Raw genomic sequence first — 15,682 nt, forward strand, 5'->3', positions numbered from 1 at the left:
TTGACCGATTGTGCGCGAATATTTACCCAGAATAGAATAAAATATGTTCCAGGAAAAAAAGAGCATAGTTGAAGCATTTAACAAGTGTATTCATAATTCATATACATATTGACAACTTTTGTGATACAACATGGTTCTGATAGTGTTACTGCTGTCTTCTAGCTTGATTCTTTTTTTTTTTCCCTCGTACAAGAATAACAATAAAAAATGATCAAGACAACACCATGTACAACTTACAGTTTGAAATCGGATGGCAATGTCTCTTTTGAATGGATTTTGGATCTCCCGCTGTGCCAGCGCTGGAAAACTACTTAGTGAAGCTTGGTCCCCGTTGGCCTGTGCGGCCAAGTGGCCAATCGCAGCCGTCCACAACATCCTCAATACTCGTGTTGTCTTATTCCTCAAAGTGTTACCGAAGGCGTGACTGACGCCCGCTCGTCACAATTCCTACGTAGTGCCCACCACGCGCTTGCGCAATGCTGGGCACCGCTCAATGTCCTTCATCTTCGATCTTAGTCCGCTCCGCATGGTCAAAGATAACCTGGACGTTGGTCCATGGCTTGACCTTCTCCGCGCACGTGAGGAACATTTGTGCTCCAAAAATAAGACTGTGTCCATCTGATTTTTCAGGAATACTCGCTGTACCGTAAAAAGCTCATGATGAAAAATAAGAACACTTTTCAAAAAGGACCAGAATGGTATAGCACTTTCTTTCTCTTACCCATTCGCTCACACTCACACACACACACTTACACTCCATTGAAAGGCAACAAATGTCCGTTCTCCAAGGCAATAAATGTCTTTGTGGCAAACTTGACCCTGACATTCCAGGACATCAATTTGGCTCCTCTCTCTCTCTCTCTCTCTCTCTCCAGGAACGAAAGAAAGAAGGGAGGGGAAAAATGCAGACAATTAACGTTTTGACGAAATATAAAGTGAAATACATCCATTTTATCAATACGGGTAAATACTGATGAGGATACAAAAATAATAATGAGGGCTAAAATATGACTTCATTTTGATATCATGAGATAAAATACTATTTGCGAGAGAGCCTCCCAATCACTCTTTTCTCAGGTTGACATCCTGTTTTCTCCCAACAAGCCTCCTTTAAAACAATCAAAAGAATATCCAGACTAAAAAAAAGGTAAATGTTAAAATAGGTGATGATGAGCAAGAATTGAACACTTAGGGGGTGTTTCAAGAAAATCAAAGTGAGCCCAGAGAAGAAATTTGCTTCTTTTGTTCTTGACTGAAACGTTCCTTTGTTCCCCTGTCACTCGATTCCACTTCGATCTCAGTGTTTTCTTTTTACGGTCTTTTTCCTCCCGCTTTGTTCGTCTAATCTGCATGTTTGGGTCTTTTTCTGCTTTGAAGTCAAAGAGCAATAATAGCGGCCTCTTTTCTGTAATGTCTTGAATGGAAATGATTCAGATTCCTGGTGAAATTGTACATTCCCTTTTGGTGCTCGGCCCTGCGCAAGTCATCTTCACGCCGAGTCGCATCTCTGAGCCGACCTCTTGTCCAAACCTGCGCACAAAGAGAAAACACATTGGGATACAAACATCGCACACTGTGCATTCATGGTCCTACAAACCCCAATTCCAATGAACGTGAGGGTGTATAAAAACAGAATACGATGATTTACAATTTCAATCTATTGAACAACACAATGCCCAGCCGTATTCTGCGCGCGTGAAAACAGAGTGGCTGCGTAGTCATAGAGTGCAAATGCGACCTGAAAATGTTATGAAGAGCAAAAACCAACAACTCGGACCTCGGTCTGTTGAGCGACTGAAGTTGCACTTCAAGGAAGACTAAGAAAGAATTCCACCGAGAAAATTTCAACAATTCGCTAATTCCTGCACTGATTTGAGAAGTAATGTGATGTAACACCGGTGGTAAACATGTCGTGTCGCAGCTTTTTGGGAATACGTTACAAAATGAATTTGCAAAAAAAAAAACAAAACCAAAAAATGGTGGTACCTTGATGAACTAGTTATAGCCCTGGATCAGCCGTGGATAAAATCGAGACAAAAAGAACAGCGGTGGGGTGCCGGCTGCCTCGGCAACCGTTATTCGTAGCTTCGCACCGACGCCGTTGAGACCGGCAACCTTGAGACCGTATTCATCAAACTCGTTTGTTTTCAACACAGCGCTTGATGACAGTGTGGACCACTGCGAGGTGGTACGGCTCAAAATGAAAAGAGTTTGCCGAAGAGATCCTGCGCGTATTGTTTGCTGACCTTTGACTGTTTTATTCCCTTCCTGACACAGCCTACCTATTTTATTCCTCGTCTCGAGACCGGTGGTGGCCGGTAGATTTCAGCGCACGGCTACCCAAATGAGGCCAAGCAGTGCAAAAACTGGTTGGATGGATTTTTGTGCCTGTTGCTGACCGATGGCAGAGCGCCATTTATTTCAAGGTACTTACGGTTTGCTTTCATTTCATTCTACATGTGGAAAGAAACCAAATAAGAGGGAAAAATGGAGAAAATCATCAAATGGTTTAGACCAGAGTCCCCGTTTCGACTGGATAAGATAAAAAATGAAACGTGAGTAAATTTACCGCTTCCAGGCGGAATAAGTCTCACCCTCTCTCAGACTGCTCCAGGTACATGGATTTGGTGGGCCGGAAGTTCTGGGTTACCTGCAGAGGGAACGGTTGACCAATAAGCGATCGTATGAAATAATAATGTATGATATAAAAAACTTTTCTGTGTCATAACACAATGGTGTTTACATGATTTTACTTTAAACGGTCCCTCGTCTCAAGCCGGAAAGAGTTGGCCAGCTTTTTATCCCTTCACCAAAAAGCTAAAAAGTTATTGAAAAGCTTGCATTTCATATCAGAGCGCTCCACCTCTGAAAAGGTTCTTCTATTAGCATTACTGGTGAAACAGTACTTGAACAATATTTGAAGTACTTAACTGTATTTATTTCAATTCTTTGCACAACTGCGTTGGTTCTACTTGCAAATATTTGGAATGGCGATTGTCCACTGCATATTTGTACTTTATCTTTGATTTACCTTTTACTGATTGTATTTTCTATTTAAATAGGGTTATATAAATACATAGAGAAAAGATGAGAATATTTCTATTAATTTTGTGTCATTTTATGTAAAAATACAATATCGGGGCATATATCATGATCGGGACTTACAAATTCTGATATAAAATCCTGTCCATACTGCATAGCCCTTGTCTGAGAAATATGAAAAACGACCTTGCTACTTTACCTTGTGCTTTGGACACCGCAATGAGAAGTTATCTTCATTGAGAGAACAATCTGGAAGGAGGAAGAGGGGGGGGGGGGGGTGTTAAAATAAATAACAGATCGGCCTTCCAAAACCCATCTATTAAGAATACCAGGTATTATTCTGGAAAGTGACAACATTACCAAAAAGAACCACTGATACGTTATAACCATTCAGAAAAATTTGGCTCACCTGTTTCGATGGCACAAAGATAGTGATATCGACGGATACAGCCTTTACTGTAGCAGCCCAGGGTGGAGCCAACCATCTCACAGTATGAACAGCTCTAGGACACAAAGCAGAAATGTACACGGGCAATCAGGACATGACACAGCAGCCACTTAACTCAGCAGCTCCCTTCGAAACGGATACAGAAAAAAATATGATAATAAAAATAATAATTCACTGGGACATTCACTTGAAAACAAAAATTGCAACAGATGACACAGATCTACTTACTGTTTCTCTGGCACCATCTAGTGCCTCCTGCAGGCCGTACAGCCTCCCATTGACAAGATATACTCCACTGGTCCACACGATGCATCCTTCATGAACCCACAACTCCTCCGGGTCCATGGGCATCTGAGGCAACTGGGCAAGTTGCGCCAACGGTCCCAGGGAGTCCAGAGCCGGCGGCGGAGGTTGAAAGGGCAGAGAGGCCTTACTGTTGGACGGCACCATTCTGGGGGAGTCCTCGCTCGATTTGTGCCTCCGTTTAAAACGTGGATGTGAGGTCAGCTTTCGGTGTTGCGGTCGTTGCTGGGCTTCCTCTGCTGGCTGCTCCTGTGGCTGTTTTGGCAGCTGCAGCTGCTGCTGCTGCTGCTGCTGCGACGTGTCAAAGTCCGGCTCTCTTTTTAGCTCTGGAATAGGTATGATATCAAAGTTCACGTCCCAGGATAAAGATGGCATTTTATTGGCGGTATAAGAAGAGGCAATGGCGCTGGACTCGCCAATCACGTCCTCTCTAAAAGTTAAGGGAGGAGCTCTTACTGTGGCGGAAAGAGATTTAAGATTTAAATCCAAGTTTACGGTGCAGTTAGTTGTAGCCACGGGTCTGGAGAACGGAACATGTTGTTTTTGCAAGTTCTGCAAAGTGTCCAAAGCGTTTGAGCCGATTTGTGGGTTTGGTGCCGTTTTGGTCGCGCCTGTGGTGGTGTGACATTGTCGAAGCTGGGGCTGGTTTTTGGGGAGCTTGGCAGCATATTCTGCAGGATAGTATGGTCCATAAAGATCTCCGAGGTGCTTGTAATTGGCCCATTTTTGACACAGACAGCACAGCTGACGCCCAGAGTGTTTAGTTTCTGTAACAGCAGGTCCGGAAACAACATAGCCAGAAGAAGGAAGCGCTTTTCCCGCCTGAAGTGTCGTCTCCACCTGGTCCGTCTCCCTCAGCTCTGATTCTCTCTTTGATGACTGTGAGTAAAGAGTTGAGGTTGGCAGAGAATCAATAGCGCCGACACCCGTTTTCCCTCCATTTGCACTACGCTCGCCTTTTAACTTGTCGTCCTCAGCATTTACAATGGTGCACACCGACCCAATCTCGGGTATTTTGTTCTCCACGTGAATGTGTGGCACAAACAGGCCTTTGAGATTTGGATCCAGGAATGCTCTATTGATGCTGTTGGCTCCTTTTGCCCCCAGCAGCATTTCTGGGCTATCTTTAGCCGCCGATTGTGATGGCGCTGCCCCTGCTCTCCTTATTCTTTGACGGCCTCTTCTTTCCGGTGAGCCGCCTTCATCTTTCAAAACTTTGCGCCGCCGTCTCGCAGGTTTCACTTCAATCTCAGGCTGACTCAATGGACTCTCAACATCCACTTTTACCATCTGGGTTAAAGTGGGCGGCGTCAGAGGAGGAGTGCTTTTGTTTTCCAAGATGCAGGTGGCTGTGCTGGCTGCAGTTTGGACTATGTCCGGTACCGTAAGGGCGGCTGCAGCGGGAGTCGGTGGCGGTTGAGAAGAATTCTCATTCATGGTTTGAGCTGGGGCTTGAGACTGGATCGGTGTTTGGGCTTGGGTTGGGAGACGCTTTTGTTTATTCACACTTCCAACCGGCCTGCCCTTCTTCTTGCCAGATGGAAAATAGCCTTTAGGCACAGAGCTATCTGAAGCCTTACAATCTTGTATGGACAGATTTGGCCGAGGAGAGGACATCTGATGTCTGCTCAGAACATGTCCTTGAGACTGGCTATGATGTGGTGAGGTCGCGCCGTAGTAGTCACTACCAGCATAGTCATCAAACCCCATGCCAGATTCTTGAAGTTTCTGTCGAAGAAGGTTGGCAGCGGACTGCTCTCCTCTTCTTGTCTCAAGCTGCTGGTAAGTATTGGTGAAATGCTGAATGTCTGACAGGGCAGATGAAGATGGAGGAGGAGAACCTTGAACCGGGCGAGGGAGGGGTGGAGGAGGGGGTAAAGGCCCGAGCAGTGCAAAGTCCTCCTTGTCACCGGATGCTGATACCACGGCACCTCCTAAGCCAAAGTCAAAATCTTTTTGCTTGCGGGTTTGTGGATCACACGGGTAGCCAGACAGTGGCAACGGGCCAGTCTCATCTACACCTCTGAAGGACATCATGTCATTTAACGAGTGAGTGTCGTCAATGTAACCATCATCCCCTCCGGCAACTCTGGGAAAATGGGTCATGTCTTGGTCCTGTGACGCACTAAACGGTGGCATTGTGGCATTAGTAAAGCCCGGGTAATGATTTGTTCCATCATCACCGATGCCTGGAGGCTTTGCAACACTTGGTGATATTTTCTGAACAATTGCCTCCAGTTTCAAACCGCGTCCTTTCTTTGGAGGCAAGGCCTTTGCACTTCCACTTAATGGAGAGACAGATTTGGGAAAGATATTATCGCCAGGCAAAGGGGAAGAGAGATGTGGAATATCAGAAGAGGACGACTCGTCTTCATTGCGATGGTTTGACTCCGCGTGCGCTCCAGCAGCGTGTGAATTTGCGGCAGCCCTCTGCTGAGATGCATCCTGCATTAGTCGTTTGGCAGGAATAGGAGAGATAAAAGAACGCACCCTCCTTCTCAATATAAGAGGATTTGTCTCTCCAGGACCACCAGACTTGGTTTGACGCTGCACCTGTGGTTGAGCAGGAGTTACGTCAGTCTGAGGTTTAGTAGAGTTGCACGAAGGAGGAAAGCAGGGACGTTTGGTTTCCTCAAGTTCAGCTGTGTTCGGGCCATGAGCCTTCGGAGGAACCTGTGAAACTGCAGGAACAGATGACGGCGGCGGCGGCGGAAGTGCCTGTGTCCTGTAGCAAGAATCGGTATCAACTATTCTAATGCCATCTCTGCCCGGGGTTGTCGACTCCCACATTTTCATGTCATAATATCCGCCCTGGTGATGCAGCAGTGTTTTGCTTGCATGGTGATCACTGTGAATGTCTGCTTGAGGGATCATCCTCTGTCTGTGCTCTGGGTGGCTAACTTTATGTCTTCCTGGGGAAGAAACTGGAATCATCATCATATCCTTGGCGGACCTGTTCATTGCTTTCACCCAATCGTTTATTTCATGAGAATGCTGGAAAGGCCCGCGAGGGTGAGGATACATTTGAAGCTTGTTTGTAATTTGAGCCGGCGGCGATAAATTGTGGTATGGATGGTGGGAAGGAAAATGAGAGTGGCCGTGAGGCACGTTGCTTTCTCTGGTGTCTCCAAAGCGATAGCCAGGGAAACTGTTGGCATTGCTCGTTGCTAAATCCGCACCATGAAGATACGACTGATGTCTTGATGGTGATGATAAAGGATTTGTGCTCAGCGATTGGGGCGGCAGGTGTCTGTAAGGGTCAGCATTTAGCACAATGGACGAATGTGCCGATTTTGAAGAATATTCCATATCACTGTCAAGAGTTCCACCGCTGCCATGAAAATCGGGATTTGGGCCGATCTCTTTGGCTACCGTTTCAATTTTGACCACTTTTTTCTCTAAAAGGTCCTTTTTACTCATATCATTGGCTGATGCTGGGGAGGAAAACGGCTGCTGAATGACAGAGGCCGCGCTCTGATTCTTCTCTCGCTCTCTGTTACTGTCCCTGTCCTTCTCTGGTGTGCTCCGTGTATTTGGCGACACATCACAGATGACAGAGCGGCGTTCAGATTTCTGAGATTCTCCTTGACCGGTGCACCCTTTCAGTGGCTCGGGCTCTTGCAAAAGCAGCTCCTGTACAGCAGATGATGAAGTGGACTTAGCGGGCAATGTTTTTCTTTGCGGAAGAGAATAGTCGGCTAAATTGATGTGTTTCGGTTGGATTGGCTGTGCGTCTGAGGCCGCTGGTAGATGATCCTCAGAGAAATCCGCTTCTTTTTTGGCAGTATTTTGCAAAAGTTTGGGATTGGAAACATCCGTCTTAATGGAGGATTGAAGACCTGTGGCAAAATTGGTTTTACTTCCAAGTCGATGATTGGGATGTTGGGGCTTTACAGCAGTGCCCATTAGGGCCAAATTGTCACTGGCTCCACCTTCCATCATCCTCATGTTTTCGGTCATACCATAAGCGTATCTTGTTTGAAACGGTTGTTGAACTTGGAGATGTGCAGGAAATGCCTGTTCTGGTCTTCCATAACGTCTATCTAAATTATAGCCCTGAAGAACCTCTTGTAAAAGGCTCGGGAATTGTTGGATTTGAGAAATATCATCTTGCCCTTTTGGTCCGATGGCTTGGCCTCTCTTTCCGAATGACTCGGCGAGAGAACTCAGTTCTTTTGAATGCTCGGGACCATAACCGGAATGCGTTTGCTGATAGTTTCTGGAAATTGATTCCATCGCAGCTGCTGGCCTCGTCCTTCCTTTCTTCACCAGGGACAAATCAGAGCCATACGATGAGTCTCCAAAGCCATACTTATGTGATCCAAATTGGTTGAGATTGTGGGCCTGCTCCATATTTGATTTTGGGTGCTGAGATGAATATCTACTTAGGTCGATACCTTCCTCTCCGTTATTACTCGACGACTCTTTCAAATAGGATTGTGAGGGTTTCTCCTTCAAACAGAGGTCTTGGGGTTGCTTGCTCTTTTCTACCTGACTTCCCTCGGAACGAGCGGAAACGATCACGCCAACACTTAGCTGCTCCTCAGAAATGGGTTTTTGATCACTCTCGTCATGTGCCGCGGAAGCGGTATGCAACATGTTTTCTTTGTCCTGTCCGCGCTTTGTGCTGATTTCTCCATCTCGAAGTATTTGGCTATTGCCTTTCTCCATTTTCTCAACCCCATCTTCATGTTCGATTTTGATCTGTTCGTTTTTGATTATTTCTGCAGTCTTTTTGTGGCCGCCTTTTGAGTTATTATTTAGTAAACTAGGATGTGAGACACGGTTTGGTTGGGGGGGAGTAATAATACAGGAGGTGGATGAGGAAACTGGAGGTTTTGAATGTGAATTTGGGTCAGCCTCTGACGAGTGACACTCAGATGGAGATGCTAATGCAGAAGCGGGGCAAACATTTCCTTTTGAGACTATTACTTTTGGTGATGACTTGTAAGTGAAGGTTTTGGCATTTAATGCTTGTCCAGGTTGTGGCTGGGTTTGACTGTGAGGAGGATGATAAAAAATTGGTTCAGATGCACTGCTTGCACCACTCGTCTGCCTCAATCTCGTATGCCCGCCCTCTATCAAGTGATCCTCTTGCTCTATCTTGGTCTCTGCGGACACATAGGAGGAGTCTTCATCGGCAGCACTTTCTAAACAGGCACCTTCGGCAAGTCCTACAACAGTTGCATCTTTAACTGTGCCGCTGCTTGAGGCTGCACTTGCATTTCTACTCCTCGGTGGCAATGGCGGAACACCATGTGTTGCTTGTTGCACCTGCCCACCATCTTTGCCCTTCTTCTGTGAGAGCACATTGTCGGTGCGGAGCATGTGTTGGATGGTGTTGGGTAAATTTGCGACCTGGGAGCTCAAGGCATTAAGACTATTTACTCCTGTATCCTGCATTTTCCCAACTGGGGGAGATGAATAAACGGAGGGAGAGGGACCTTCCTCTCGGGGCACGGGCCCTGAACCTAGACCAGTTTTGTTGCAGCTTGTTGGTGGCACACTGTTTACTCTAGCAGTATTGATGTTATGACCTTTGTGACTGCCGCTGCTACCACAACTACTGATGCTACTGTTTGAGTTGGGTGTTGGACTTAACTGTGACGCAGCCTGTATTAATCTATGGCCGTGACTGCTGCTGTGGACGGTAGATGACGGGTGGGAAGGAATAGAGGGGTTCACGTAGGTTTCTGAAACACCCATCAAAGGGGAAGGGGTGGAGCTACAGCTGGGGGAATGTACTGCAGAGGCAGCTGGGGACGGGTTGGAAATCGGGCTGAGGTTTTGGTTCATCTGACTTTGTTGAGGATGCAATGGGGATTTGGCGAGTTCTTGAGATGTTGCAGGAGGCATACTGGGCGTGGAGGCCTGGGGATGTTTAGCATATACAGAGCCGCGAGTTGGGCCCTGGTGCTGCATCTTAAGAGGGTTGTCATAGCCCACACTTAAATTGTGCTGTGTGTTGCAGTGCTGCAGTGTGCCGTCCTTATTAAGTGTTTGCGTCTGCGGAATGTATCCAGCATAGTTTGATGCATGGTAACGCTGCTGAACACTCTCGATGGGCCCCATATTGTTAGCAGCAGATAAACCAGAGGCGGAGTTTGCACTTGAGTTGACACTGTGAGAACTGTTGACTTTGGGATCAAAACCCGTGCTAGCAGTGCCATCAGCATATCTCTGTGGAGGTGGGCTATACATTCCCGATGACCCTGTGGGCGCTCCAGCCTGTGGAGAGTATTGTGGGTATTGAGGGGTCATTCGATGCCCAGAGCTCGGATAACTCCGATGCTGCTGCCCATGGTGGACGGGGGAGAATGTTTGTCCATGTTGGCGGCTCTGAGAAGATGGCAAGGCCTGCAATGCAGCGTTCTGACTCATACTGTATTGATGAGGAGAGAAAGCTCCAGATCCTCCACCTGATCCAGTGCCGGGCCCATAATCTATTGAATATTGTGACATGATGCCAGATGATAATACAGATCCTGCGCCAGAATGTCTGTACTGGGGAGGTATGTGTCCATCAATATTCGGGTAACCAAATCCTGTTCCATAGACCAGGCCGCCTCTTCTGTTTTTGTCCTTCCCGCCCAATGAAAAATAATAATCCATTGTGTCCTTCCTGTAAGGGTTGTTACTGCCGCTGTGAAGGTTACCCTGTGTGGGCGGTGCCTCTACAATGCCTCTGTTTCGAGCATTGTAAGCGAGCATGGGGCTGGCTTGATTGGACTGGAGCTGGCCTCTGTGTAGGCTCTGCTGTTGCATTGCCGCATAATCTTCTGTCATCCTCGGGGAGACCTGAGGGTCTGCAGTTTGGGGGGGATACGGAGGTGCACCTCCACCCCTCATGCTAAAGCCGGGGGCCAGAGAATGGGGGGTGGGGCTATTGGAAAAATTCTGCATCTTTGTCCCTTTCGACTTAAAGAAAGACGACACAGATTAATGTCCGTGGGAAATGCCACCCATGTATAAATGAAGGGCTGATAACGGCAATCATGGATGCAGAAGACAGCAGAACTTTTAAAAAAAAACGAAATGCTTGGTTCAATTCACTGGAGCACTGGGAATGTATAGCTGAATGCTATAAGTACCCAACAGATCAAAGTCATATCAAAGAGTAAAAATGTTCTCACTTCAATGTGGCATTGGTATATGGTTGATTCCACATACAAAGGCCGACATCGCGGTGGGTTTCAAGCTTGTCGTCATTCCTCTGCGGTTTGGCATCAAGAATATGATATCCTGGATGACTAACACATCACTATGTAAGGCAACTTTAAAAGTCTCACTTGCAGACGCTGTAGCAAAACAGCTCCTGTAAACATCGCTCTTTCAGGAGCCCGATTATGGAAAGACACAATTGCAATGGCGCAAAAAATATTTGTTCCATTGAGACAGAATTTTGACAAGATGTCTTTTTCTTCCGTTAAAATGTGTAATTTTGCCAGGACGTGGACCAAAAAGGTTTCAAAGGATTTGCGTCAAAAAGGTCTGAAAACAGACTTTGACAACACACCTCCCAGAACTCCATTGATATTCTCATCCACTCTTGGATGCAGGGTGACACTTCAGCTCTTGATCATTCTCATTTCAAATCATGTTTGTTTTTTGTTTTGTTTTCCTCTTTCACTGCATGCATTCATCTGGGCGAGGACAGTCTTTGGTCCCTCTTATTTCATTAGTTCCGGGCATAGATTCCTCTTGACGCTCTCCTGGTACTTGAGCATTTAGCCGTCTTACCTTTGTTATTGTCTGTCAGCCATCATTTAATTCTACCCAAATCCAGAGCAACGTATTTCCCAAAAGGAAGGTAATCCATTTATTCCACTTCCAGTTCAATCCTTTCAAACTCCAGCTCTCGTTTTTCCCTCAGCAACACCATGCAGATGAATTCATTTTCCAGCTGGCCAGACACGTAGAAACCTGTAGCAACAAAAGACAAATGTTTAAGTCAGCATGTAACACAAATCCATATCGGACATAGAGTTCTTTCTGTGGTCATACAAAGTCATGCATGGAGACAAGACAGACTACGAACATTATATACTTGCATAGCCTGCAGCAGGTGTCACCAACCACCATTTTAAGTGATGACGACAAATCGTCACTAATTCATGCTTCTACTGTGTATTGATATTTTCAGTGTGTATACGTTTATTTTAAATTATAAACAACATGACAACAATTTGGCTTAGGAGTGAAGAAAAACACATACAAGCACAACTGGAGCACAACATCCAGCCACCAGCCGCACATTATTACCACTTGCACAATGATCATTTGCAAGAGCTCCATCAAATGGTACGTCTTTACAAAAAGTAAGAATCGTGAGTTTTGATAGACACTGTCAGAGAATTATTAATTAGGCAATTTGTTTAATATTGTGGCTGAAGTTTGCAGTGGCGAAGAACTCTGCGCCTAATATTTTAATAATAATACATTTTATTTATAAGCGCCTTTTAAGACACCCAAGGACACTTTACAATAACAAAAAACACAAAACAATACGGGCAGCTCCGTATTTTGACCCCATTTAGTCGCTTGAGAGTCAAAAATATTAGGAAAAGCTCCCCAGACAATGAAACATTTTTAAATGAATACCCCTCTTTCAGTGACAACCAAAACAGAAAATTAATATCTTAAAAAAAAGGCTGAATATTTGATGCAGCCGTAGCCGTAGGTATCGTTATATTGTGCAAGTGATCATAATGTGGCTGTTTAGTCCATGGTTGTATGGCGGGGCTTGGCACTGTAGATATTTATTTGTCTACTCCCAAGGAATTGCTATTGTAATTGTAATTTATTTAAGCGTAGAGATTCTAAAGGTGTATGCATTATAAACATAAGCTTAGATACAGGCTTTGTAAATATTTTATGAAACAAATAAATATGAAAAAAAACATACAAATATAAATATACTCAGCCTTTCAATACATTTATGAAAACCAAGTTGTCTTTATGGACTTCGACACAGCTGTTGGAAAATAAAGAAGGCATGCCAAAGCGTTCCCTCTTGACCGATAAACAGGTTTGGTGGACACAAAAGTGGGGCAGTGAGAGCACGTAACTCTGGAAATTAAGTAACATTCATAGTCACATAATAAATGAACTACCACTGCAACTGCCGGATTGAAACAACTTGATGAAGCCAAGCCTCATTATAGTGGCACTAAATGTAAACTTTATTGTGTGTACACTCCTTTTAATTACAAAGGCTCACAATTTGAGGGATTGCACCCTTTTTTATGGGGTCAGGGCCCATAATTGCCTTGAGTGTCAAGCTTGCATTGTCTTTTTCTTAACCGACAGAATGGTTAATTGCCCTTCAACACATTTAGGCAATTGCGTTTTGTAAAGCACACCAGAAAGAATTTCATTATAATTAAAGTATTAATGTAACTGCCTGTGACTTTCTTAACAATAGATTGCACATGAGTGAACACAAATAATCCAGCAATGAGCAGTGACACCAAAGCAAACATAAATGCATGTATCAGGCAGTTGCAAAGCATGCCACTGGAGTCTTGGAGGCTGATTTAGAGGGGGAAAAAAACCCTGTACAGTTGGAGGGATTCTATTGATCTCCACCCTTGAATCTTGATAACTAATTAATCACAGTAGCTCGCTTGAGCACGACCAACTAAACAAAATAGCCCGTGTAATGTCAGCAAGACATGGCTATCGTGTCAGCAACAGCATACGGAATTATATTGTTGCACCACTTTTATACCAAACATGATGCTGGTGTTTCGGTGCTGCAATAGCCAACAGCAGGCTTTACGCATTCCAATTAGCTTAGTCGAGCTGCATTTTTAGCTTTGTAAGGTTGGCGTTAGCTCATATCTACTGCCAATTGGGAGCTAGCAAAGCTACTAGCTGTGGTTAGCATTCTAGCAAGACAGCTAATTAAGGTTTATTACGCTCTTGCACGTTATTTGAGAAGCGTTCACGCAACGATAGCCACGGCAGGCTAAAAGCTGCGTTTAGCTCGAAAAAAAGAGGTGATGAGATGCAGATGTTTCGCCCCTCACAATTCAGCGGAGCTGTAAAAAAACTGGTTTAGCTCGCGTAAAGGTAGAAAACGAGCAAGAGACGTGATGTGAGATAATTAGCATCACTCACCTCGGCGTTTTTTAGGAGCTAACGTGGGTCGGGGCACGTTAGCTAACACCTTCAACACATACATACCTGAAAACGTACCAATACGAGGCCTCGTTGAGAGTGAAAGGCTCCTTTTGACAATCCCGCTGTTGTGGCAGGAAACCCCCAGTCTCAGTCGAATGCTACGCCGCTTTTTCCCTCAGCCGTTTTGGGTCCAGGAAATCCCGACCACCGGCGACCAATTTCTGGGGAGGGGGGGGGGGGCGTCACGACAATCGGATCCCGGGCGTCTCTTGATTTGTCCCCTGTTTATTCCCCTTTTGTCCTCACCTCCAGAAATGAAGAGAGCGGGGCACAATCAGGGTGGCTGTGGGTCCCGTCAGCGATGAGGTCCACACACACCCGCCCCCCACTCTCGCTCTTTTCACACACCGCTGAGGTGACTGCACCTATCTTCAACTAAAAATCAAACACAGAAGCCTCCGTGCGGTCTGACGAAGCCCTCCCGACGCCACTTTCCGTCCCTTAAGTGCATTTACATACCTTCATCATATGCTCCTTTCCCACCGAGACTGTTTTTTTTCTCGCAACAGAAAGACCGCCTCGACACACGCGCACACAAAACACACACGTTTGCCTGCACCCCCTCCCTCATCTTCCACATCACATCCCTCCATCTCTTTTGTTATTGCTCAGATTTTCACCTATTTCTACCATGAAAAATATATACATTGGACTAATATTGGCGTCTTGTTCTCATCTATGATGACGATGTTTTTTCCCTCACCGCAGCCCCTTTGTTCTTGTCCCAGCTTCAGTCAAAGTGAATTAGTTACCAGTGTACAATGGCAGACATAAAATAGATTTGCAGAGTATCTGTAAGACTGCAGAGTGGCCTTGTATTTTAGTTAAAAATGACGTAAATATTGTTTTTCTGTTTTTAACAGCAAAAGAATGCCCATATGAAAATATTCATTGATCACTTTTGGTAGTAGCGGATATTTTGAGTCATATTTTTCTGTACAACATAGTATAGTAAGGCGTTTTTAGGCCGAAAAAAACGACATAGTATAGTAAGGCGTTTTTAGGCCGAAAGAAAACGACATATATACATATACTATGTTTTTCCCTCACATAGTATAGTAAGTTTTTTCGGCTTAAAAACGCCTTACTACACTATGTCGTTTTTTTCGGGCTAAAAACGCCTTACTATATACTATGTCGTTTTTTTCGGCCTAAAAACGCCTTACTATACTATGTCGTTTTTTTCGGGCAAAAAACGCCTTACTATACTATGTCGTTTTTTTCAGCCTGAAAACGCCTTACTATACTATGTCGTTTTTTTTCGGCCTAAAAACGCCTTACTATATACTATGTCGTTTTTTCGGCTTAAAAACGCCTTGCTATACTTTGTCGTTTTTTTCGGGCTAAAAACGCCTTACTATACATGGTCGTTTTTTTCCGGCTAAAAACGCCTTACTATACATGGTGTCTTCTGAACAACAAACTGGACTGGTCTACAAACACGGACACCCTGATTAGGAAAGGACAGAGCCGACTCTTCCTACTCAGGAAACTGAGGTCTTTTGGGGTTCAGGGGTCGCTCCTTAAGACTTTCTATAACTCAGTGGTGGCCTCGGCCATCCATTATGGCATTGTCTGCTGGTCAGGCAGCATCTCAGCCCGGGACAGAAAGAGACTGGAGCGACTGGTCAGGAAGGCCAGTTCTGTCCTGGGCTGCTCCCTTGACACTCTGGAGGAGGTGGGCAACAGAAGGATGCTAACTAA

At 45.2% G+C, this 15,682-nt stretch overlaps 1 protein-coding gene across 4 annotated transcripts; it reads right to left on the minus strand.

Moving 5' to 3' along the window:
* Window positions 1-68: 68 nt before the first annotated feature.
* tcf20 (transcription factor 20) lies at window positions 69-14,533 on the minus strand. 4 transcript variants are annotated; one of them, XM_086132775.1, is made up of 7 exons: window positions 14,225-14,533; window positions 13,982-14,139; window positions 3,719-11,716; window positions 3,452-3,545; window positions 3,242-3,291; window positions 2,570-2,650; window positions 69-1,530 (listed from the first exon to the last, which is right to left on the minus strand). In XM_086132775.1, exons 3-6 carry the CDS (start codon window positions 10,694-10,696, stop codon window positions 2,591-2,593), a joined length of 7,182 nt encoding a protein of 2,393 aa, XP_085988901.1. In that variant the 5' UTR covers window positions 10,697-11,716; window positions 13,982-14,139; window positions 14,225-14,533; the 3' UTR covers window positions 69-1,530; window positions 2,570-2,590. The 4 variants fall into 4 exon arrangements, with proteins under 4 accessions (XP_085988901.1, XP_085988900.1, XP_085988897.1 ...); XM_086132774.1 differs by having other exon boundaries at window positions 2,595-2,650; window positions 13,994-14,139; window positions 14,225-14,531; XM_086132771.1 differs by having other exon boundaries at window positions 2,595-2,650; window positions 14,225-14,531.
* Between the last annotated feature and the right edge of the window lie 1,149 nt (window positions 14,534-15,682).

The sequence above is a fragment of the Hippocampus guttulatus genome, chromosome 16, assembly GCF_054856545.1.
Source record: "Hippocampus guttulatus isolate MCC_2025c chromosome 16, RoL_Hgut_1.0, whole genome shotgun sequence".
Taxonomy (NCBI): Eukaryota; Metazoa; Chordata; class Actinopteri; order Syngnathiformes; family Syngnathidae; genus Hippocampus; species Hippocampus guttulatus.

Bases quoted from the DNA above. Each gene is read 5' to 3' on its own strand.
- tcf20 (XM_086132774.1), bottom strand. From the start codon at position 10,696: ATGCAGAATTTTTCCAATAGCCCCACCCCCCATTCTCTGGCCCCCGGC. The intron at 3,292-3,451 runs GTGAGCCAAATT...TCCTCCTTCCAG, and splicing joins TCTTTGTGCCATCGAAACAG to ATTGTTCTCTCAATGAAGAT. The intron at 1,531-2,594 runs GTGAGACTTATT...CTTTGTGCGCAG, and splicing joins CTGGAGCAGTCTGAGAGAGG to GTTTGGACAAGAGGTCGGCT.